Source organism: Squalius cephalus, assembly GCF_949319135.1.
Source record: "Squalius cephalus genome assembly, chromosome: 4".
NCBI lineage: Eukaryota > Metazoa > Chordata > Actinopteri > Cypriniformes > Leuciscidae > Squalius > Squalius cephalus.
Window position 1 is genome coordinate 48,602,909 of NC_137125.1, and position 23,473 is coordinate 48,626,381.

General features: G+C 37.3%; 3 protein-coding genes and 1 long non-coding RNA gene across 4 annotated transcripts in view; 1 reads left to right on the forward strand and 3 right to left on the reverse strand.

Moving 5' to 3' along the window:
- Window positions 1-23,473, forward strand: part of LOC307156903 — a 62,224-nt gene that overhangs the window by 38,444 nt on the left and 307 nt on the right. The gene's annotated exons all lie outside the window — the stretch shown is intronic.
- LOC307157031 (scavenger receptor cysteine-rich domain-containing protein DMBT1-like) lies at window positions 706-6,288 on the reverse strand (the record flags this gene model as incomplete). Its single annotated transcript, XM_079868776.1, has 8 exons — window positions 706-719; window positions 1,097-1,267; window positions 2,869-3,174; window positions 3,397-3,702; window positions 3,794-4,099; window positions 5,055-5,363; window positions 5,582-5,887; window positions 6,108-6,288. The coding sequence occupies 8 exons, from the start codon at window positions 6,286-6,288 to the stop codon at window positions 706-708; spliced, it is 1,899 nt and encodes a 632-aa protein (XP_079724902.1).
- LOC307157030 (scavenger receptor cysteine-rich domain-containing protein DMBT1-like) lies at window positions 706-21,513 on the reverse strand (the record flags this gene model as incomplete). Its single annotated transcript, XM_079868775.1, has 14 exons — window positions 21,211-21,513; window positions 20,683-20,988; window positions 20,277-20,582; window positions 18,772-18,828; window positions 16,615-16,637; window positions 16,378-16,461; window positions 15,700-15,883; window positions 5,582-5,887; window positions 5,055-5,363; window positions 3,794-4,099; window positions 3,397-3,702; window positions 2,869-3,174; window positions 1,097-1,267; window positions 706-719 (listed from the first exon to the last, which is right to left on the reverse strand). The coding sequence occupies exons 1-14, from the start codon at window positions 21,389-21,391 to the stop codon at window positions 706-708; spliced, it is 2,859 nt and encodes a 952-aa protein (XP_079724901.1). The 5' UTR covers window positions 21,392-21,513.
- LOC307156885 (adhesion G protein-coupled receptor E3-like) lies at window positions 10,480-14,314 on the reverse strand. Its single transcript, XM_079868587.1, has 10 exons — window positions 14,128-14,314; window positions 13,495-13,611; window positions 13,194-13,375; window positions 12,925-13,101; window positions 12,593-12,799; window positions 12,286-12,518; window positions 12,014-12,080; window positions 11,837-11,928; window positions 11,589-11,751; window positions 10,480-10,659 (listed from the first exon to the last, which is right to left on the reverse strand). The coding sequence occupies exons 1-10, from the start codon at window positions 14,297-14,299 to the stop codon at window positions 10,600-10,602; spliced, it is 1,470 nt and encodes a 489-aa protein (XP_079724713.1). The 5' UTR covers window positions 14,300-14,314; the 3' UTR covers window positions 10,480-10,599.

Sequence of the window (23,473 nt, forward strand, 5' to 3'; positions counted from 1 at the left end):
TATGCTATTTACATAAAAATCAAACTGCTCAAGATTTATTTTGAAATAAAGGTTTATTAGCTTTCATCTCAATAACTATTACAATTGTATGAAAATATTCATAATGCAAGTCGCAAATGCAGACATTTCGTAATGTAAATTATTTGTTACCACCAGTTAATAGCACCAATCAAAAATCTTTAGAGAAACATTTCAAAACCATTATTTAAATAGTTATGAATTCTGCATGACACTAACATCTTACTGCAATTAAATACATTTAAATGAGTAACAAAGGAAAAGAAAACACATGAATGAAAAACCTTTGAAAGAAATAAGCACAATCTCAAATAATAAACTTATGGGCACACAGAACTAACTTTTACTTTAATAAAATGATATAGATCATAAACTGTATAAACTATGACAAAACAAAGAAAGAAGATTCACATTTTCACGTAGATTCAAATATATATTTAAGCAGCTTTCCATCAGCCATGCATAAAGGCTGGTTTAAAAATCATTGCATGCATTATTAAAGATTTAAGAGATAATACAAACAGAGAAATGTTTTATTTTGTAAAGCAAATGTAAGTCCACACCACCAAACAGGGCTGCATATTAATATAACTTGTTTAAAATCAAAACAAAATTTGCTTATCAAAGCATCATGACTCAATTTCTGTGATCATCAGCAAACGACTCCAGACTTGTAAACAGCTCCGCCTAGTGTTTCATCCCTGATGAGACATGACAAAAGAGAGTTATTTTAGGCTCCATTCACTCTTAAAGACACTTGTAGAATTTAACCTGTATTGAGCATTCAGTTAAAGATGGACACAACATTAAATATGAAAACTGTACACACAATTATTTATGATCAAAAGCACAATAATGCATGCATGCAGTGAAAAAGCCAATAACACACTGACCTGACAAATAAAAGGAAGTTGCTCATGGCAGCAAGCATCCACCCATCCAAACATGTTCTGTTCGTCTGTAAGAAGTTTTCCACAAAACCTGCTCCCTAGGTCCACTGGAAAGGTTTGATGCCATGATGCATAGTCCACATATGGCCCACCAGTCCACAGCCAGGGCGAACAAGTAAAGAGCATACTCCGTTCAAGCCCGATCCACACTCCATTGGGGATGTCTTTACTCTGCAGCATCTGTGTGATGTACTCTTGCGCTGTGGCGTTTAAAATGTGCACCAAAGTCTGGTGGTGAATTCTGCAGTATCCTAGTGCGTCAATCCAGCTTTTTGACTCGCTGATATAGGTAAAGTGATCTGAAATAGACATGAAACTGAATCTCTGTCATTTTATTATGATATTATAATAAGGAAATATTAATATTTTGTTCTTTGCTAATTATTTAATATATTTGTTTCCAGGGCTTGACATTAACTTTTTTGTTCACCAGCCACTGTGGCAAATGGTTTTCCAAAATTACTAGCCAGTCAGCATTTTCACTGGCCACAATTTTGACATCGATATACCATGTGGGAAAACTGACATATAGATTTTTTAAATATTTTCTCATAATTTGGCAGTAGGTATATTAGGCTGCTGTCACTTTAAGACCTGATGCACGAATCCATTATACTGTTACACGTGTGTTTTCTTTCTCAACTGTTTACATTCACTTAACATAACTGACTGTGTTTTTGCGATTACTCGCCAAGACGGCATTTTGACATTGTTTTGTGTGTATTTGACTGTTTAAGCGCAATAAACAGCGAAAAAGAACTCAGTTTACTGAAAGGCGGCTTTATGTGCGCGCACTTAGGTGTGAGCACAAAATCTGCAGGAGTGAGTACAAACAATTATGTGCAGAAATAAACTATTTTTATCCGGAGCAAATTAAACGAGTGAGTGAAGCGAGGCGGGTTTTTGTGTCAATATTGGTATTGTATATCTATTCTGCAGAAAATGAGTATAGAAGCATTTCAGATATTTCAGTATCGATTATGTATGGAAAAATCTATATTTTTGACAACACTACATTGCACTTAGTTTATTATTTCAGATGCCTTTTTAAAAGACTACAAATTACAATTGAAAAATGTACATATTATATATAAAATTCAACCCGTCATAGTGGCTAGACTGCGTTATACGCCACTGCTGAAATCCACCCGCATTTGCCAGGCATGGGTGTTAAAGTCAAGCTCTGTTTGTTTCTATAGTAACTGCTTAGTTCAACACACGTCTCAAATATGGTAAAAACATGTTGCAAGATGTTTAAAAATCGCTGGAAAAATGTTGAAAGGTTTGCACATTGTTCAAAAGAGGTAAATTTTCACGTACAAGAGACGAAAGAGTTGTTTCTTAGAGAACTGGTGGCAGAAACAGCAGCAGCAGACTTCACTTCTGTTGTTGAGTTTGTTTTTGCAGTTCTTGAAGATAAATTGTCATCTTTCAAAGACAATAAGGATTAATGTTACATTAGTTTGATTTTTAAACAAGGACTAGTAATGTTCTGGATGGTACAGTGTAATGCCAGGTTCAGACTACACAATATTTTTATCTATTACGATAGTCACTGTCAGATTATGCAATTTTGACTCCTAAATTCTTGTTGTCAAACTACACGTTGCTTCCCGACCAATCATTGCTTGCCATCTTTAACATAATATGACATTAACACATAATGTGTGTGATGTCATCGAGAATGCGGAAATAGCCACTGAAGCATCATGTTAGCTTAATGCTAGTCCCAGTGCTCACCAGGTTGCTGAAGCACCTCTAAAAATATCACTTTATGAGTATAGTTGACCATTGTCGTTTACTAATTACCACGACACCCTCGGGCTGCCAAAATTGGACGATATCATGTAGTCTGAACCTGGCATAAGTGGTCTCATTTTTATTCATGTTTTTGACTCACATTGGCAGATGACTCCAGCATCTTGTTGATGGCTACAGTTGTTTACTCCCCATCCATTTGATGAACAGTTTTTCAGAGTGGATTCATTCCCAGCACATTTAACATCATCCATCCATATCTGTCCTGATCCTTGTCCAAAATAAGGACCTCTTTTAGCCTCTATCACATTCCCACAGCCCACCTCTCTACACACCACTGCAGCATCTGACAGATCCCAGCCATCATCACACACTGTTCCCCATGTTCCATTATAGAGAACCTCCACTCGTCCAGAACAGGAGTGACTGCCATTCACCAACCTTACAGCTATTATCCACACAAATAATATAAAGACACAAGTAAGTTGTTTTTTTCCCTGCACATATTTGTTTGCATTCTTTTATTTGAAAAAGAGCAATGACATATGGCATTCGAAAGAAAAAGACCTTTAGGATTTCTTCTATTTAACTCTCTTGGGTCATTTCTTAAAAAAGAAAATGTACAATATTAAATTTGTGCTGCCTTCAACTATAAATGTTTTTAACTCACAGTTGCAGATGACTCCAGCATCTTCATAATGTACACAGTTGTGTATTCCCCATCCGTTTGTCCTACAGTTCTTTAGTGAGGACTCAGTGCCAGTGCAATTTACATCATCCATCCATATCTGTCCTGGTCCTTGTCCGAAATAAGCAAAACTCTTTGCCTCTATCACATCCCCACAGCCCATCTCTCGACACACCACTGCAGCATCTGACAGATCCCAGCCATCATCACACACTGTTCCCCATATTCCATTATAGAGAACTTCCACTCGTCCAGAACAGGAGTTGTCACCCATTACCAATCTAACAGCTGTTTTTACACAAATAAGACAAAATAGTTTTTTCCCCTAAAATTATTATAATCATTATATACTTTAATTGTAAGAATGTTTTTGACTCACATTGGCAGATGACTCCAGCATCTTGTTTATGGCTACAGTTGTTTACTCCCCATCCATTTGATGAACAGTTTTTCAGTGTAGATTCATTCCCAGCACATTTAACATCATCCATCCATATCTGTCCTGATCCTTGTCCAAAATAAGGACCTCTTTTAGCTTCTATCACATCCCCACATCCCATCTCTCTACACACCACTGCAGCATCTGACAGATCCCAGCCATCATCACACACTGTTCCCCATGTTCCATTATAGAGAACCTTCACTCGTCCAGAACAGGAGTGACTGCCATTCACCAACCTTACAGCTATTATCCACACAAATAATATAAAGACACAAGTAAGATTATCCACACAAATAATATAAAGACACAAGTAAGTTGTTGTTTTTTTCTGCACATATTTGCTTGCATTCTTTTATTTGAAAAAAAGCAATGACATATGGCATTCGAAAGAAAAAGACCTTTAGGATTTCTTCTATTTCTTTCATTTCTTAAAAAAAGAAAATGTACAATATTAAAGGTGCTCTAAGCGATGTCACATGTTTTTTAGGCTGAAATATTTTTTGTCACATCCAGCAAACCTCTACTGACTATCTAGCTGACTGTCCCCTGAACACACTGTAAAAAAAACTCGGTCTCTGTAGACAGCCCAGGCTCCACAAACGGCAAGAAAAACAAACTGGCCCAGCCTTGGCCATGGAACATAACAAACAGTGTTCCAGCCAATAACTGACAAGAATGATTTGGGGTTGGGGGTTTAGTGTGCATGCACATGAAGGGGGGTGTGTGGGGAGTGGAGGAGAGAGAAGCATGAAGAGGGAAGTTAGCTAGAGGAGAGATGTCCTAACAACGACTAACATTAAAATTGTATAGTCTTGAGAATTTTGATATGGCCGACACACGACCAAAGAGACGACATTCCGATTAACAAATAACAAAGAATAGGGAAAAGGAGAAGGAACGCGAAGTCCCGAATTTATATCGGAAAAGCGTTCAAAAGGTGGCGAGAACTCTGCCGGCAGAAGGGCTTCCAATCCGACATTCAGGTGGCTCTGTTTTTGCTGGACAGGTAAATCCAGTTAGTTTTTTCTAAATGGTTCATCATGACTGTTTCAGGAAGCACGAAAGTGAGGGGGAGGGGACGGGATCAGGTGGAGGGAGGGTGGAGCTAGTCTCCGTTTTGTTTGTCACCCGTCACCCAACATCACTTAGAGCACCTTTAAATTTGTGCTGCCTTCAACAATAAATGTTTTTAACTCACAGTTGCAGATGACTCCAGCATCATCATGATGTCCACAGTTGTGTCTTCTCCATCCGCTTGTCCTACAGTTCTTTAGTGAAGTCTCAGTGCCAATGCAGTTTACATTATCCATCCATATCTGTCCTGATCCTTGTCCAAAATAAGCTTTACTCTTTGCCTCTATCACATTCCCACAGCCCATCTCTCTACACACCACTGCAGCATCTGACAGATCCCAGTAATCATCACACACTGTTCCCCATATTCCATTATAGAGAACCTCCACTCGTCCAGAACAGGAGTTGCCTCCATTCACCAACCTTACAGATACTATCCACACAAATAATATAAAGACACAAGTAAGTTGTTTTTTCCCTGCACATATTTGTTTGCATTCTTTTATTTGAAAAAGAGCAATGGCATATGGCATTCGAAAGAAAAAGACCTTTAGGATTTCTTCTATTTAACTCTCTTGGGTCATTTCTTAAAAAAGAAAATGTACAATATTAAATTTGTGCTGCCTTCAACTATAAATGTTTTTAACTCACAGTTGCAGATGACTCCAGCATCGTCATGATGTCCACAGTTATGTCTTCCCCATCCACTTGTCCTACAGTTCTTCAGTGAAGTCTCAGTGCCAGTGCAGTTTACATCATCCATCCATATCTGTCCTGATCCTTGTCCAAAATAAGCTTCACTCTTTGCCTCTATCGCATCCCCACAGCCCATCTCTCTACACACCACTGCAGCATCTGACAGATCCCAGCCATCATCACACACTGTTCCCCATGTTCCATTATAGAGAACCTCCACTCGTCCAGAACAGGAGTTGTCTCCATTCACCAACCTTACAGCTATTATCCACACAAATAATATAAAGACACAAGTAAGTTGTTTTTTCCCGCACATATTTGTTTGCATTCTTTTATTTGAAAAAGAGCAATGACATATGGCATTCGAAAGAAAAAGACCTTTAGGATTTCTTCTATTTAACTCTCTTGGGTCATTTCTTAAAAAAGAAAATGTACAATATTAAATTTGTGCTGCCTTCAGCTATAAATGTTTTTAACTCACATTTGCAGATGACTCCAGCATCTTCATGATGTCCACAGTCATGTCTTCCCCATCCACTTGTCCAACAGTTCTTTAGTGAGGTCTCAGTGCCAATACAGTTTACATCATCCATCCATATCTGTCCTGATCCTTGTCCAAAATAAGCACCACTCTTTGCCTCTATCACATCCCCACAGCCCATCTCTCTACACACCACTGCAGCATCTGACAGATCCCAGTAATCATCACACACTGTTCCCCATATTCCATTATAGAGAACCTCCACTCGTCCAGAACAGGATTTGTCTCCATTCACCAACCTGATTTCATCTGTACTAGTGGCAATTGTATAACCTATACATGCTAAAGAGTCAAAGATCCAAATTTCATTAGGCTATTAAATAGTTAAAAAAATTGAATTAATAGTTCTGAGAAATTTAAGCTTTCACTGTGCTAAAAATGTACCAGTGACCAAGATTTGTTTCAATGTGTATTATGAGTTCTCTTACCCAGAAGCAGAAAGAATTGCATGAACCACAGCATAGTGTCTAGAAATATAATAGAAATGATATATTATTCATGTTGAATCCTCACACAAAACGTTATTGCTTTGTCTTGCTTTCTCAATTAATAATAATATCAATCTACTGTATTTAATCTATAACATTTTAACACACATTTTACACTGTGTAGCCAAGCAACTGAATGCAAATTATGACCATAATATGTGTGGTTCGTTCAAACAGTCATACATGTAAATATGTAACATGATGATTTTAGGTTATACTTTATTTCGATGGTCCACTTTAGACAGTCTACTAACTATAAGTAACTTTGCAACTACAGTACCAGTCAAAAGTTTGGAAACATTACTATTTTTAATGTTTTTGAAAGAAGTCTCTTATGCTCATCAAGCCTGCAGTTAAAAAAAAAAAAAAAAAAAAAAAAAAAAAAAAAACAGTAATATTATGAAATATTATTACAATTTAAAATAATGGTTCTCTTTTTTAATATATTTTAAAATGTAATTTATTTTTGTGATGCAAAGCTGAATTTTCATCAGCAAGTACTCCAGTCTTTGGTGTCTTATGATCCTTCAGAAATCATTCTAATATGATTATTTGATACTCAGTTATTATCAATGATGGAAACAGTTGTGCTGTTTAATATATTTTTTTGGAATACTTTTTTCATGATTCATTGATGAGTAAAACGTTAACAGCATTTATTCATAAAAACAGCATTTATTCAAAATAAAAACATTTCTAACAATATAAATCGTTACCATCACCTTTTATCAATTTAACGCATTCTTGTTGAATTAAAGTACTAATTTCTTTAAAAAAAATAGTTATTGTTCCCAGACTTTTGAACGGTAGTGTATATTGTTACAAAAGATTTCTATTCTAAATAAAAACAGTTCTTTTAACTTTTTATTCATCAAATAATCCTGAAAAAAGTATCTCAGGTTATAAAAAAAATATTAAGCAACACAACTGTTTCCAACATTGATCATAAATCAGCATATTAGAATGATTTCTGAAGGATCATAAGACACCAAAGACTGGAGTACTTGCTGATGAAAATTCAGCTTTGCATCACAAAAATAAATTACATTTTAAAGTATATTAAAAAAGAGAACCATTATTTTAAATTGTAATAATATTTCATAATATTACTGTTTTTTTTGTTTGTTTGTTTTTTGTTTTTTAACTGCAGACTTGATGAGCATAAGAGACTTCTTTCAAAAACATTAAAAATAGTAATGTTTCCAAACTTTTGACTGGTACTGTATGTCAACTAGCAGTCATTAGAGTATTAGTAGACTGTCTGCTTAATATATGCTAACACTTTATTTTGATGGTCACCAACAGACATTCTACTGAATATAAGTATCTTTACTACATGTTAACTTATTCTACTAACCAGAACCCTAACAACATATCCCTAACCTAACAGTCTACTAATGCTGGGTACACACCAAAAGATAATCGGGCTGATTTTGGGCCGATTTCCCCCCTTCCGACAATCCTAGCTATGCCCCGATTATCTTGATGGTTCAACAGATTATCTTATCAGATTTTCCCTTGGTGTGAGGTGTGTTAAGAGTGTCCGAACCTGCTCGGAAGAACGTCGGAGCCGCCCCGATCGCGAATCGTAAATATTAAACATGTTTAATATTTACGATCAGAAATCCTGATGTGTGGGGGGAACCCCGAGGACAAACGTGCGAACGTTCTGGAGATTATCACGTGAAGCGAAACAATATCCAATCAGAAAGTGAGATGATGGAAGACGGTCATTCTCACACACACACACACACACACACACGCACACACGCAGGAAGCTGAGTGTTATAGGCTAAGGGTTCAGTGAGGGATTAAATAGGCTAACTTTTTCTAAAGAGAAAATAAATACAATAAAGAATAAATTAAGACAATAAAGAATGAATATATTTCTGTATAAAAGGTTATATATAATGGTGGGTACAATGTTTTTGTTTTTTGTTTTTTTTTGTTTTTTTTTATGTGAATTTTCTGTGAAAATCATTCATCAAACACTATCATCATAATTTCTTCCTGCATATCATCCGACATGCTTATTCTGAAGTCTTGCGAGCTTTTGTGAGATTTCCTGTGTTCACAGTCGAGAATCTGGTTGAAAATCTGTTTGTGTGTGGTGTGCTGTCTTTGTCACATCATGGCACACCACACACTATAGGAGCAAAATGCTTAAATCTAGGATTTTTTGTCCTCATGTTTGTGGTCTATCACATTTTGAAAATCTTATAAGATGTAAAAAATCTTTTGGTGTGTACCCAGCATAAAATTAAAAATTTGATGATTTCTAATCAAAATTATAGTTCGTAGAATGTCTAAAGTGGACCATCGAAATAAAGTGTAACTTGATTTTATCCTGTATCAATAATAGCATAATCCAAAAATGAAAATGTTAGTAGTTAAATCTATGGCTTACGCTCTTAAAAATAAAGGTTTCATGAAGAACATTTAAATAATTTTATGTGTTAGGAAATTAATGTTACAGACAAAAAAAATGATACAACATTTTAAATAATTGCTGTTTTTTCAAAATATTTATTATGAGACAATTGTCTAATTGAGTGTTTCTAATTGTATTGTAATATTGTAATCAAATATACAGTACAGTACAGTGTGTATATTGGCCAAAGTAAAGACATTTTAACAATAACCCCTCTAATCTATTATCTATATGAGCATAGCCAGCTGTATAAAATATATCACAAAATAAAAAAAAAACAGTAATTAAATTTGCAAACATATAAAATATGATGTTATTAATACTGTATCTGCTAAATGGTTCTCTTCTTCATCTTCGATTGAGCCAGTCTTTTTGAAAAGTGCTGTAGACATGGCTATGTTTTATCAGCTGATTTAAAAACAAATATATTTGTTAGACAAATTTCATCCGTTAACACGTGGTTTGCCCCATAAAACCAAGATACAGCAGTTTGCATGATGTATGGCCTATTTTGTTTAGAAGATAAGACCTAACAATGAGCCTGTGTCTATGGGAGTTTTTTTTTACTTTGGAAAGTCATTACTATACAGCAGTATTGGGGAAATTATTCACTTCTAAAGTAACAAACTGCATTTTAATGCTGCATTTTGTGACCAAAATCAACAAGTCAAAACTTTTGTTTCTATTTTTACAAATAAAGTAGTACTGCTGTTTACTTACAGGTTTTTATCCTTTGGATGCCATCGTTTTATTTCATCACCCAATGAAGAAATGGAGAATCATTGTAAGATTTATTGCTGTTTAGCAGAAAATGTTTTGCCGAAAACTTTGAAATAGCAGTTGTATTTCAGACTATTTCAGTTGATGGAGCTAATAAAGTTGATGTTGAACATTTATCTTTAAATTTAAATGAATTTAAATAAATACCACTATACAGATTAAATGTAAATGTGATGTCACCACCTGAATTTTTCAGAATTTTAATTGGTTGTAGAATGGAGTTGTCAATCAACTGTGTGTTCAAAAAGGAAGTGTATGTTGTCAAGGGGAGAATGAGTTGCTTTAAAATGTATAGATGTTTGTTAATGGTTTTGTTTAAAAAACAATATTGTTGCGTATCGATGATGCATTATGCATTATACAGCACTGTGTGTGTGTGGGTGGGGGTGTGTATGTTGTGGTTGCGTGTGCGTGTCATCCTGTTTGCCTGTCATTTGGACTGTTGTATGTAAAGCTTTGCGTTGGAAACCCCCTCTTCATTTTCATCTGTTTACCTCAACTACCCGTGACACTTCTTTAGCTCATGTCTTATCCATTAGCCTCAAACCTTGATAATACCGCCATAACTGATTGGTGATAAAAAGCAATTAAAATATTGAAGCAATAAAATACACACTTTTTGCCTTATATTTATTTATTATATAATGCATTTAGCTGCAAATATTGACGTTTGTTTATTTTGCGGAATCTGTAAAAATATGCTTTTTATCTCCTAAACATGATGCTGTAGTCCTCAGTGTTGTGTGAGTCCACAGCAAAGACGTCTGAAACACTTTCTGTACTGCTGCCTGACCTGGGCAAGAATGAGATGAGATGAGATCAATTTAACCAGTTAACCATGTTTAACTGAAAAGTAGAAAAATAATAATTAAGCACCTTAAGTTCACTTTAATATAAATTAAAATCATGAGAAATAAGAAATGTGCTTACTGCTAGTATGAACTAGTATGATAGACATTAATGAACTCATGAACCAAGAAAATTAGTTTTAAAGGAGTTATAAGACACTATTGTAAAAGTTCAGAAAGCTATCCTCTGTAAAATGTGCATTGAACAAGCAAACTTTTGGGTTGTACTGCTCAGCTTTATAAATAAATCTTAACCTCTGATTCCTTCTTAACCTCTGTTTTCATAAGGCCAAACAGAGCGGTTTTGGTTTTGCCTTTGCATCCAAACACACCACGACATGACGACAACATTACAATTCAAAAAGCATCCCCTTCTTTCTTTGCGTTTGCTTTTGGCCAGGCATTATGCTAATGTTTCATATTGTGACGTAGACGTTTGAGGAAGTAATATCTGGACTTCGATCGAGGTGTTTTAGGCAGGTTTCGAGTTCTCTGTTAGATAGAATAAATCTGTTTTGTGAGATACTATGAGCTTTGTAACTTTGCAAATTGTAAACATGCACAAAAGAAAAGGGAAAACAAATCTTTTCAGAGAATAGATTTGCATTTTCAGAAGTAAATGCTGATGCTTTACTTTTCCTCCATATACTGTTTTGGAGACAAAACGTGAAATGTTTTTCCTATGGAGCAGAATGATCCAATGGCTGAAATCATTACTGAGGACAAAATAGAAAACAGCTTGAGAAAGCCGGGCCTAAAAGTTTGAAGTACAGTTTTCAAGCTTGGAGACATTCTACTGTATGTTTTTTTTTTAAATAATTTTTTGACAGTTTGAAGATTCTTGGCTCATTTGAACAATTGAGTGATGTCTGACCTCAATATTCAGGATACAATAGATCAGGAAGATGAAGGTTCCCTGCTGGGAGTTTAAGATCAGGAAGGTGATCTCCAGCTCTTTACTGCCATTAATGAAGAAACCCAGAATCCAGGAGCAACCAAGAACCACAAACTGAGCCAGTGTTTTAAATGCCATAATCCTGCAGAGAAAGTAGAAGTTAATGTGTCACTATTGAATATATATTTATATTTTCTCTGAAGTGTTCAAATCTGAATGTTTTATACTTGGTTTGTTTCATCTGTGAAATTTCTGCATTCAGATTTTGGAGAGTTGAGCTCAGTCTGATGATGATGCTGATGAAGAGAATCATGTTCAACTGAAAAGTAGAAAAGTAAAATTATATATTTTTAAATTCTCTTTAATCTAAAATAAAATCATGTGAAATAAAAAAATGTGCTTACTGCTAGTATGACACTAACAGGACCCAGAAAACTCCAGATAAAACCTTTATCCATTTTAATCCAACAGCTGTTTAGAGGAAAACACAATTATAATAACTGAATGAATTTAGTTTTGACTATTAAAATATTAATATTTGAATCTCGTCTGTGACGTTCTTACAGCTCGTGTAATAATGTATTTTTATCAGATAGTAGAAATGTCATAAGCTGCTTTATTTTCATTCAAAACAAATAAACTAAAAAATAAGCTAGCAACAACAACAACAACTCACTGTTCGCTGCCGTAGCCTTCCGGAACCAGCCCTACAGACACGCTCACCACAACCAGAGAAACCGTATATCCAATCACACACAGGAATCCATTGCTAAGCACCTCCCTCTTTTTGGAGCTGATCCGTGATAGGTTCGTCACACAGATGAAGAGCAGCACAGCTTCAATGAACATCCACACAAAGCCAGAGAGAAAGAGGAAGTGCAGAACACCTGATATCACGGCACACAGCACCTGGAGACCATGAGAGGCGGTTATGATGGTTCTCAGTGAGGGTGTGTAGAGCTGTTGGGCTCTATCATTCTCACCTGATCAGGGCGTATGAGGCTCAGGAACTGCTGTGTGAGCAGGAACAGAAGGTGAGCCAACAGTAGAGTTATGCAGATGTTGACTCGAGCCACATTATTCACTCCAGGACTCCACTGACAAAGGGCAAAGGTCAACAGGGCCAAACTGAAGAACACCAGCCCAATGGTCACACACACCAAATTCAACTGCTCCAGCAGTGAGTTGCTCTGAGAAAACATTGCAGAGTATGAGTACCAAATCTGTGCATTTCTTGAATGTTGACCATTTTCTATAGATTGCATTTGAATTCTGCTATTGCGTTCAATGTTTCAATCTTTGAAGGAGGTTTTACTTGTTCTCTTGATGAGAGCGGATTTAATGGGGATTGCATGATGAGAGCGAATGTCGACAGATGAACACAGGAACACACTGTGAAGCTGCTGTTGGTCTTTAAAATAGAACAACCATCTACAACCCATTCACTGGTATTCCAGTACACACAGGACAGAGAACCATTGGGGTCGAGCTCCTGCAAAAAGAAGAAAGAACATGCAGGAAATATTACAACACTGAATATTAGATGTTGTCAGGGTTGGACGAAAACACATTTCAGTCTCTCACTCTGATGTGTTTGAGGGTGAAGTTGACTGGTTTGGTGAGTTCAGTGTTGGTGGTTTTGGGAAGAGTAGCTAAGATCACAGTGGACATCATCGTTTTATTCGTTTTATTTGGTGTGTTGAAAAAGTCGGGCTTCAGTAGATTCTCCATTTTGTTGTAGCTCAAGAACGCCACAGAAGCTGATCCTGTGTGACAGAAACAGAAGCTTACATGCTACCCTTTGTTAAAACAACTTAAAAAAAGGTATGACATCTCTTTCTACGTTTAAAAAAAAAAGTTTAATCAAATGAAAACATTTGAATACTGTCATTGTTGTTCCTGGCGATCCCAATGAGATCGATCTCCACAGAAGAATTTGTTGTGTCAAGTCGAGGGATTTTATCTAAGGTGACATTTGGTCCAACCATGAAGACTTGTCCCTCTGATTAAAAACAAACAAGCAGTTATGGGCTATATTAATTTATTTGCAATTTTTTAATGACAGACCAATTTAATCATTCAATTGGCACAAAAATGAATAAAAATCAAATACTGTAGTTGATTATTACCATAAACTGCACTGACTTTCTGTTTGTATCATTTGAGTGTTTGTTAAATGTTTTGTGAATGTTGATTGCTCTATGCTCAAGGCAGCAAATATTCACAAAACAAAAAGATTTTTAAGGATTAGTGTTTTTTTTAGGACAGTTCTACCAAATGACGGATGAATTTGCACCAAAATACTGACATTTGACTTCAAAAGCAAAAGATAATGGCAGTTTTTTTCTGTTCTCAGTTAAATCATTGGTAGCTCATACTCAATTATAGTTACTGTAGCTGCATTTATCATTGTTGCTGTCTGCCACCTGTGATCCGCCACTGCTCTCTGCTCATATACTGTGAAGTCCCTGACATCATATATAATCTCAGTTTCATCAATAACTGTTTCTCCACTCACCTACAGCAGCAAGAATAAAACTGACATTGTCACTTGTATTTGTCGGCTTCACCAATGTAGATACGAGTTTCTCACTGATTTTTAACATGCGGTTTCCAGAGGAGGCTAGTTCAGTTTGGTTGGCTGATGATGATGATGTCTCTAAAATGTTCTCTGATGCATTGAAGACCATAGTCAAAATGTTGGTCACAACCTAATTGATTGATCAGATAAATACAGTTACTATAAATGTCAAGAGAGTCAATAAGACATAACATCTCGGTAACATATGGTAACCCTTGTTCCCCGAGGAGAGAGCGCAGAAGGAAGTCAAGACTGACGAATGGGGATCACTTGCGAGCCTATCTACTCCGAGTGAAACTAAACGAGCCAGTGCACATTGGTATGCGATAATTGCACCAGCTGTTGTGCATCGTGGCGCAAGCATATAATGAGCAGCAGGTGCATCGCATCCTTGTTTTTCGGCTGAGGAGCTGGACCTGTGACTCGGCCGTACAGCAGAAGCTCAGCAACTGTGGTGAGGGGACTTACGTCTCCATTTCCTCCTTGGGGAACGAGAGTTACCATATGTAACCTAGATCTTCTCCTTTGTCAGTCACTACTACGTAAGTCAACACTGATGAATGGGGATATCTATAACGCCACGGCTGCTGGCCCTTCCAGCGCTCCACTTGAGCCTTCAGGACTGACCGCAGTGTTGGGCAGAAAGTAGGAGCTCTAAGCAGAGAAGGTCAGTCACTGCTGTTCCGCAAGACCCACTCAGTGTGACTTATTGGATAAAGCTGAAGCCAGAGCAGTCAGGAGCACTGTCTTTAGTGACAGGATCATTAACTCAGCTGACTGCAGTGGTTCAAAGGAAGGTCTCTGCAGTGCGCTGAGCACCAGAGACAGTTCCCAAGAGGGTATAGAGGGGGGGGCGAGGTGGATTCAGTCTCCTCGCTCCTTTCAGGAATCTGACGATCAGGTCATACTTTCCCAGTGCCTTACCTTCAACTGAATCATGATGTGCTGCGATAGCGGCAACATACACTTTGAGGGTGGAGGGAGACAGCCTTCACTCCAACCCATCTTGCAGGAAAGAAAGCAGACTCTGACTGGACATCTTCGGGGGTCTTCCCGGTGGGAAGAACACCATTCAACAAACAGGTTCCACTTCAGAGCATAGAGTCGACTCGTTGAGGGGGCTCTAGCAGAAGTGATGGTGTCTACCACCGCCTGGGGTAGGTCACCTAGAACCTCCGCGTCCCATCCAGGGACCAGACATGGAGTTTCCAGACGTCTGGACGCGGGTGACATAGAGTGCCCCGTCTCTGAGAAAGCAGGTCCTTCCTCAGAGGAATGGGCCAAGGAGGTGCTGACACGAGGAGCATGAGTTCTGGGAACTAACAAGACCTGCTCCTTGTCCTCCCTGACTTTGCACAGTGTCTGTGCGAGAAGGCTCACTGGGGAAACACATACTTGCGCAGGCCACGGGTCCAGCTGTGTGCCAGTGCATCTGTGCCGAGAGTTGCCTCGGTCAGGGAGTAAAACATCTGCCAGTGTTTTACTACTTCTGACTTCTGACTCATCTACTTCTGATTCCATAGAAGATGTCGGCAGGATGTACGGCGGGAGCGTAGACCACCTTGGCGGGCGATGTACGCAATGGTCGCAGTGTTGTCCGTACGGACCAGTACGTGCTTGCCATGTAGTGGCCCTTTAGGGCGGCCCAGCGCAAGACAGGCCATGTTAGCTCTTTCAGAACTGCTCTGAGGTGCTGAAATGCACAGGGAGATAGCCGCGGCTAAACACCAGGAATGCAACCTAGTGTGAGCACTCACTTTCAACGTCACGCCCACCGAACAAACAAAGCTGTGAAAACAGCTGTTTATGCTCTTTGAAGAAAGACGAGGAGAGATTGCGACCCTCACTGTCTGCACCGTCACACCACCACCAGGAATCAGAGATTCTTCTCAGCAGAGACTCGAAGACACAGCAGTAGATTTTTGAGGGGACAGGAACGGCATACACCATCTGGCTCCGAAGCGAAAGACAAGGATGCAACGCACCTTCTGCTCATTATATGCTCGCGATGTACAATTATCGCATGCCAATGTGCATTGGCTCGTTTAGCTTCACTCGAAGTAGATAGGCTCGCAAGCGATCCCCATTCGTCAGTCTTGACATATGTAGTAGTGACTGACGAAGGGGAACTGCCAATCAATCGACACATATTTGATTATTGTATCCTTTTTTCTATTTAAGACTTACAGTCACAGAAAGCCCTTGCCCTTCCGCTGTAATGTGCTCTATCTGCGCAAGAAGATTTTGAAAACATCCACCAGAGGCCTGACCCTGAAATCACAATTGAGCTTTAAACTGTATAAAACCAACTCTGTGATTTTAATCATGTTTTGCAAACAAAATGTACTTTGTGCACAGAACTATCAACAATAAATAGAATATCACATATTTTAAATATATCTACAATGCAGAAACTCAACTTACATCACATCGTGTTATATTTAAACCTGCAATGATAGAAATCAGCATGAAGACAATTATAAAGCAGAATTGCAAATGAAAATTCAACAGGGTCAGACAAAACTATGGAAAATAAACAATATCAGAAAGTTCTCATATCCATTTGTACCATGTTTTAGTCATTTTGAACATTCTGTTAAGACCACAGTATGTGAGTCAAAGTCAGTGTTTTCTCTCTTACTTAAAGATTGTTATGATGTTGCTTCATTAGGGAGCGGCCCATAAAGCAACTAGGCCTACATGTCAGCAAGAATTCAGCGGGGCTATATGTAGAATAAAACCCTTGTTATTAGCGACACCGGTGGCCGTTAAGTGAACTGCAGCCAGCAACTTTTTGCTTGTGCTTGCACTTCGTGCACAAGAGACTGAACGTGATTCAAGGCCTTGATATACTAAGTTTTTTCATTCTTTGCTTAGAACTAAAAAGAAGTTGAAAATATATTTGCTGTTAAGAAAGCATCTGATCATAGTGATGTTTGCACAATCTCTGCAATTCACCAGCATCATGATGACAGATGAGGTAACTAAAATTACACAATGATAGTTTGAATATAAAGTATATTTGACACTATAGGCTATATATCTGACTATGACAGACTTTAGTTTGAATTATTCCTTTTTCTTTGCATGACACATTGACATTACACTTACAGTAAATGGTAAATTTCTGCATTATATTGAACATTGCATAAGCATTAGTTTCATGTCATAGAAGGGAAAAGAGAGCACATGTGAATGTTAGGGGGAGACCGGGGATGGTTGTAACACGGGTCATTTGTAACAATTCCAATCTGTCCAATCAGGAACTAGTTACAAATCACCTGATTCACTTCGCACATGCTCAGTTTAGTTCTTATTCCACATGTGATAAAGTAGAGCCCTGTGGCAGACACAGCACATGTTAGAGTGGAAAAAACTATTTTGAGATAAGAAAGTTACTTTTTTTACTTTTTTTGTTTTTGTTATGGGAATTTCTGCTTTGTAGTTAAACTCATCAAACTTTTATTATGTTTATTGTGTGTCTGTGTAGATATTTTCCATGCAAGTTGTTAGTGCTAATGTTTTGCCTGTTAGCTGTAAGGTGAGCTAGTTCATGGCTACATGACTCTGGGTTAGTTGTAACAACAAGACTCTGGGTTAGTTGTAACAACAATGAAACATTAAATTTTATTATGGCCAATACTATAGACTGACAGTAACAACCATGCTTACACAAATAGAATGTTCAAGTCTTCAAGTTCAATTTATTATGGTCAATTACTATGACAGAGTAACAACAGAGTCACACACACACACACACACACAATGTTCAAGTGTTCAATTTTATTAATTATTATTATTTTAAATTTTAAATTTTATTATTCAATTTAATATTATTATTTTATTTATTATTTATTATAATTTTATCAATTTATAATGGTCAATTACTATGACTGAGAGTGACAAACACACTGAGACTAAGAGTGACACACACACATCAGTTATATTGAAAAGTCAGTGTTGAATAAAAACCTTTCAAAAAAAATTTTTTGTCAAAATCCTTAATTCATTATGTTACATATCACCCCGGTGGATATCATAATGTTACATCTCACCCCAGGGTATGTTACAACTAACCCAGACTATGGGGTGAATTGTAACATTTCACTCCTCGTGTTTGAAACTAAACCATGCATTTTCTGTTTGTGTTGCAAAGATAATAGCTATGTCATTTAATAGCAGACACTTGTAACTAGTTTGGATCACATTTTGAACACACTGACTTCAAAGTACTACAAGATATAGACAGAAAGGTCAAAACTGTTACAACCATCCCCGGTCTCCCCTACATCCTTTTGATTTCCCCGGCAGAAACGTCACAAGCTCGTCACATAAAAATCAGTCTACACGCTGTAATTTTGTTATTTGAAATAATAAATTGTTTTTTGACGTTGTTTTGTTACAATCTGTTCACACATTGGAGACAAAAAAGAGCTTACATAAATATGTGTACATATAGAATCTTTAAACACATTTTAGATTAATAGCAATCAGAATGAAAAAAGCAATGCTTAAATATAAACTAATACGGCAATGAGTGTGGTTGGCTGTAGAGGAGCCAGAGGGATCAGACTACATTACCAGCTGAGGTTGTCTCTGGTCTGACTGTTGTGTCGGTGCTGCTGATGTCAGTAACAGCTGAAAAAATAATGACTGATGAATAACAATGAATCAACAAACAAACAAATAATACTGAAGCATACAAAGGGCACATGTAAATATATTTACCAGCACAGTATATGAAACAATGGCCACTGTGCCTTACCAAGCCTTACAGATAAAAATATCTTGAGTCAGTGGGGCGCTGACAAATCCACTGCTTGGGCACCAAATAATTCTGACAAAATTAAACAGCCAGTTCCAGTACTTCATGCTTAGACCCCATTACATTGAGTAACTTGATAAATGCAGATGAGTCTTTTAATAAAAATAATAAATACTATTAAGCCGAAATGGATGTGTAAAGCTGCTCATTCTCTTGCCGTTTCCTATCACTGTGCAGGAACTATTTTTCTGGAGGAAGGATGGACTTAAACAAAGTAACATATTAATGCATACATGTTCAGCTTCTAAATTTGTATTGAGTGTAACCATTTTATAAAAGCAATAAGGAACTTGAGGCGTGCTTATGATTACAGTCACGGCTGAAGGGCGTTGTTAGGCACTACATGAAGCAGAGTGCCTGCTTGACCCCTTCAGCCACGACTGTATTCACAATACAGCACAGCCTCTCGTACCTTATTGCTTACATGAAACATTATTTAAAGGTAAAGAATGTAGTTTCTGCAAGACTAGTGGCACCTAGTGGAATTGCAAACACCCCTTTCACAGGTTGCACCTCCCTCAACTCAAACATCACAATCACAGCTCTTATGGGTGCTTGTGAATTCATATCACGACAAGTAAATATAGGCTACTTTAAATAAAGGGTTCAACTTTTAGCTTTTCAGGTTTTACTTTTAGCTGTGTTGCTTTGTGTCATGAGTAAGCAGTTGAGAAGGATAACACTCTGTCTACAGCGAACGCGAGCGTCTTTGTTATAATAAACCCATCCACTGGGCACATTTTTTTTGCATGAAGCGCCACAACTGTTTGAGGCTGTCTACACCGGACACATCAAAGTAAACCTTATAAACTGATACATTTGCCTTTCTGAACGGGTGCATTGTAGTGTCCAATTTAGCGAGTAATATTGCAATGTCCCATTTGCTTTGACGTGTTCATGACCCGTTTAATCTTTGAAGGTCTAAATGCAGCGAAATTTGGCTTGCGGTCTTGTACCCGAAACTTAATGTATTTTCCCATGTAACACGTCAGCCATGGTCCCACCCTCTGCCTTAGCCTGTTACAATATACACCCCCCAAACTCTCGCTATAGGTAGGGCTAGAAAGTTATTGACGGACCTGAGCGGACTGCTCTCAATGTTTTGATGGTGCCTTTTGGGACTCAATGTTTACACTTTTGGGGGTGATAAACCCATGAATGGCATACTCTAATAGTAGTCAATGAACAATAAACTGGGTTAGAAGAATGTATTTTTACATTAAAAAAAAATCGTACATACTTCACCAATATTTTGACTCACATTGGCAGATGACTCCAGCATCTTGTTGATGGCTACAGTTGTTTACTCCCCATCCATTTGATGAACAGTTTTTCAGTTTAGGTTCATTCCCAGCACATTTAACATCATCCATCCATATTTGTCCTGATCCTTGTCCAAAATATGCAACACTCTTTGCCTCTATCACATTCCCACAGCCCATCTGTCTACACACCACTGCAGCATCTGACAGATCCCAGCCATCATCACACACTGTTCCCCATGTTCCATTATAGAGAACCTCCACTCGTCCAGAACAGGAGCTGGAACCCATTACCAATCTAACAGCTGTTATCCACACAAATAAGCAAATAAGACAAAACTGTTTTTTCCCCTTAAATTATTATAATCATTATATACTTTAATTGTAAGAATGTTTTTGACTCACATTGGCAGAAGACCCCAGCATCTTGTTGATGGCTACAGTTGTTTACTCCCCATCCATTTGATGAACAGTTTTTCAGTGTGGATTCATTCCCAGCACATTGAACATCATCCATCCATATCTGTCCTGATCCTTGTCCAAAATAAGGACCTCTTTTAGCCTCTATCACATTCCCACAGCCCATCTCTCTACACACCACTGCAGCATCTGACAGATCCCAGCCATCATCACACACTGTTCCCCACTGTCTATTGTGGAAAACCTCCACTCGTCCAGAACAGGAGTGACTGCCATTCACCAACCTTACAGCTATTATCAACACAAATAATATAAAGACACAAGTAAGTTGTTTTTTCCTGCACATATTTGTTTGCATTCTTTTATTTGAAAAAGAGCAATGACATATGGCATTCGAAAGAAAAAGTCCTTTAGGATTTCTTCTATTTAACTCTCTTGGGTCATTTCTTAAAAAAAAAAAAAAGTACAATATTAAATTTGTGCTGCCTTCAACTATAAATGTTTTTAACTCACAGTTGCAGATGACTCCAGCATCTTCATGATGTCCACAGTTGTGCATTCCCCATCCGTTTGTCCTACAGTTCTTTAGTGAAGTCTCAGTGCCAGTGCAGTTTACATCATCCATCCATATCTGTCCTGATCCTTGTCCGAAATAAGCAACACTCTTTGCCTCTATCGCATCCCCACAGTCCATCTGTCTACACACCACTGCAGCATCTGACAGATCCCAGCCATCATCACACACTGTTCCCCATATTCCATTATAGAGAAACTCCACTCGTCCAGAACAGGAGTGACTGCCATTCACCAACCTTACAGCTACTATTCACACAAATAATATAAAGACACAAGTAAGTTGTTGTTTTTTCCCACACATATTTGTTTGCATTCTTTTACTTGAAAAAGAGCAATGACATATGGCATTCGAAAGAAAAAGACCTTTAGAATTTCTTCTATTTAACTCTCTTGGGTCATTTCTTAAAAAAAAAAAAAAAGTACAATATTAAATTTGTGCTGCCTTCAACTATAAATGTTTTTAACTCACAGTTGCAGATGACTCCAGCATCTTCGTGATGTCCACAGTTGTGTATTCCCCATCCACTTGTCCAACAGTTCTTTAGTGAAGTCTCAGTGCCAGTGCAGTTTACATCATCCATCCATATCTGTCCTGATCCTTGTCCGAAATAAGCAACACTCTTTGCCTCTATCACATCCCCACATCCCATCTCTCTACACACCACTGCAGCATCTGACAGATCCCAGCCATCATCACACACTGTTCCCCATGTTCCATTATAGAGAACCTCCACTCGTCCAGAACAGGAGTGACTGCCATTCACTAGTCTGATGTCACTGCTGATAGTGACAGTTGTGCAGCCTGTACATGTTAGAGTTACAGATGCAGATTATTTTTTCAATTAGCTCTTAATGAGGCTATGTTTTTAATATTTTTTTTTTTATGTCAGTATGTTGGTCTCCTTACCCAGAAGCAGAAAGAGTTGCACAGACCACAACATATTGGCTGTAAATATATTTTACATTAGATAATGTGGTTCTTAAATATCAGCAATAATGAATGAAATCATGAAAGAATCGGAATGTTTAAGAATCTAGTAATACTATAAATAATAATAATAATGTATCACACAAATGCAATGTTTACAGTTCAATTTATTGGTTACACTTTATTTTAAAAGTGCCCTTGTTACAGTGTAATTATTCATTTAAGTACTGAGTAATATTAATTAACAACATGTATGTACTATATGGTTAAGATTAGGGTTTTGCTTAGGGTTAGTTTATTATGCATAATTTACTGTTATTACTGAAGCAAGCACATGTAACCTGTAACAAAGAAACTGTAAAATATAGTGTTACCAATCTATTTTTTTAATTTTATATGATGGACAGTAATTATGTAAAATTACTCTAAAACATTACAAGTGTGGACTGTCAGTGTACATGTAAGACAAAAAATATTGAAACAGCCCATCACATGAATGCAAAAGTACATAAAAACACTGATGATAAGGTAGTACCTGGTTAGATGGCCGTCTGTGATCTTCTTCTTTATCTAGGATTGAGTTAGTCTGTTTGAAAAGTGAAGATGACGTGTGACAGTTATACTGACTGCGTTCTGTCATCCGAACAGATTCATATAAATGTGAATTTACTGTGTGCATTTTTTCTGCACCCAGTAAATGACACTGGCATCTACATTTGATAAACAAAACATCTAGGAATACACACAATACCTGCGCACAATAAATTCAACCTGAACAATATGCAAACAGCCCATTCTAAGGAAAACTCTGTAGGATGTAATTTGTTTATAGGGACATAAATATGTAATATGAGCTTAATAAGTTACAGACTCTCAGAACTTTTTGGCTTGCTCTGTGACTGTGAGCGTGTTTTTAACTAAGCGTTTTTAAGAATTGTCCATGCCTGAAATGTGAAGGAACTGTTTTTATTGCATCTAATAGGTAAACTTATTCCAGTTCAGTACTTTGTCTCATGCATATGAACTTCTCTGGTATGATGGTTTGACCCAAATCTAGGGTTCTAGTTGTCAAGAATTTTGACATTTTGTTTCCATATGCTTTGCATGTTTTTGTAAAGGAAATTCCATGAAACTAACCCATCAAAAGGATATCATCAAGATATTTTGATATTTGAATACTGATAGATCTCCTCTTCACAGCTATATAAGAAAGGGAATTTACAAAGCAGAGCATTCCAATAATTCCCACACATTTGAATGGATTTGCATTTG

Excerpts from the sequence above, each read along its gene's own strand:
- LOC307156885 (XM_079868587.1), bottom strand. The coding sequence starts at position 14,299 with ATGGTCTTCAATGCATCAGAGAACATTTTAGAGACATCATCATCATCA. Across the intron at positions 13,612-14,127 it reads TTTTATTCTTGCTGCTGTAG|AGGGACAAGTCTTCATGGTT; the intron begins GTGAGTGGAGAA and ends GTTTTTAATCAG. Across the intron at positions 11,752-11,836 it reads TCACAGATGAAACAAACCAA|GATTATGGCATTTAAAACAC; the intron begins GTATAAAACATT and ends CTTTCTCTGCAG.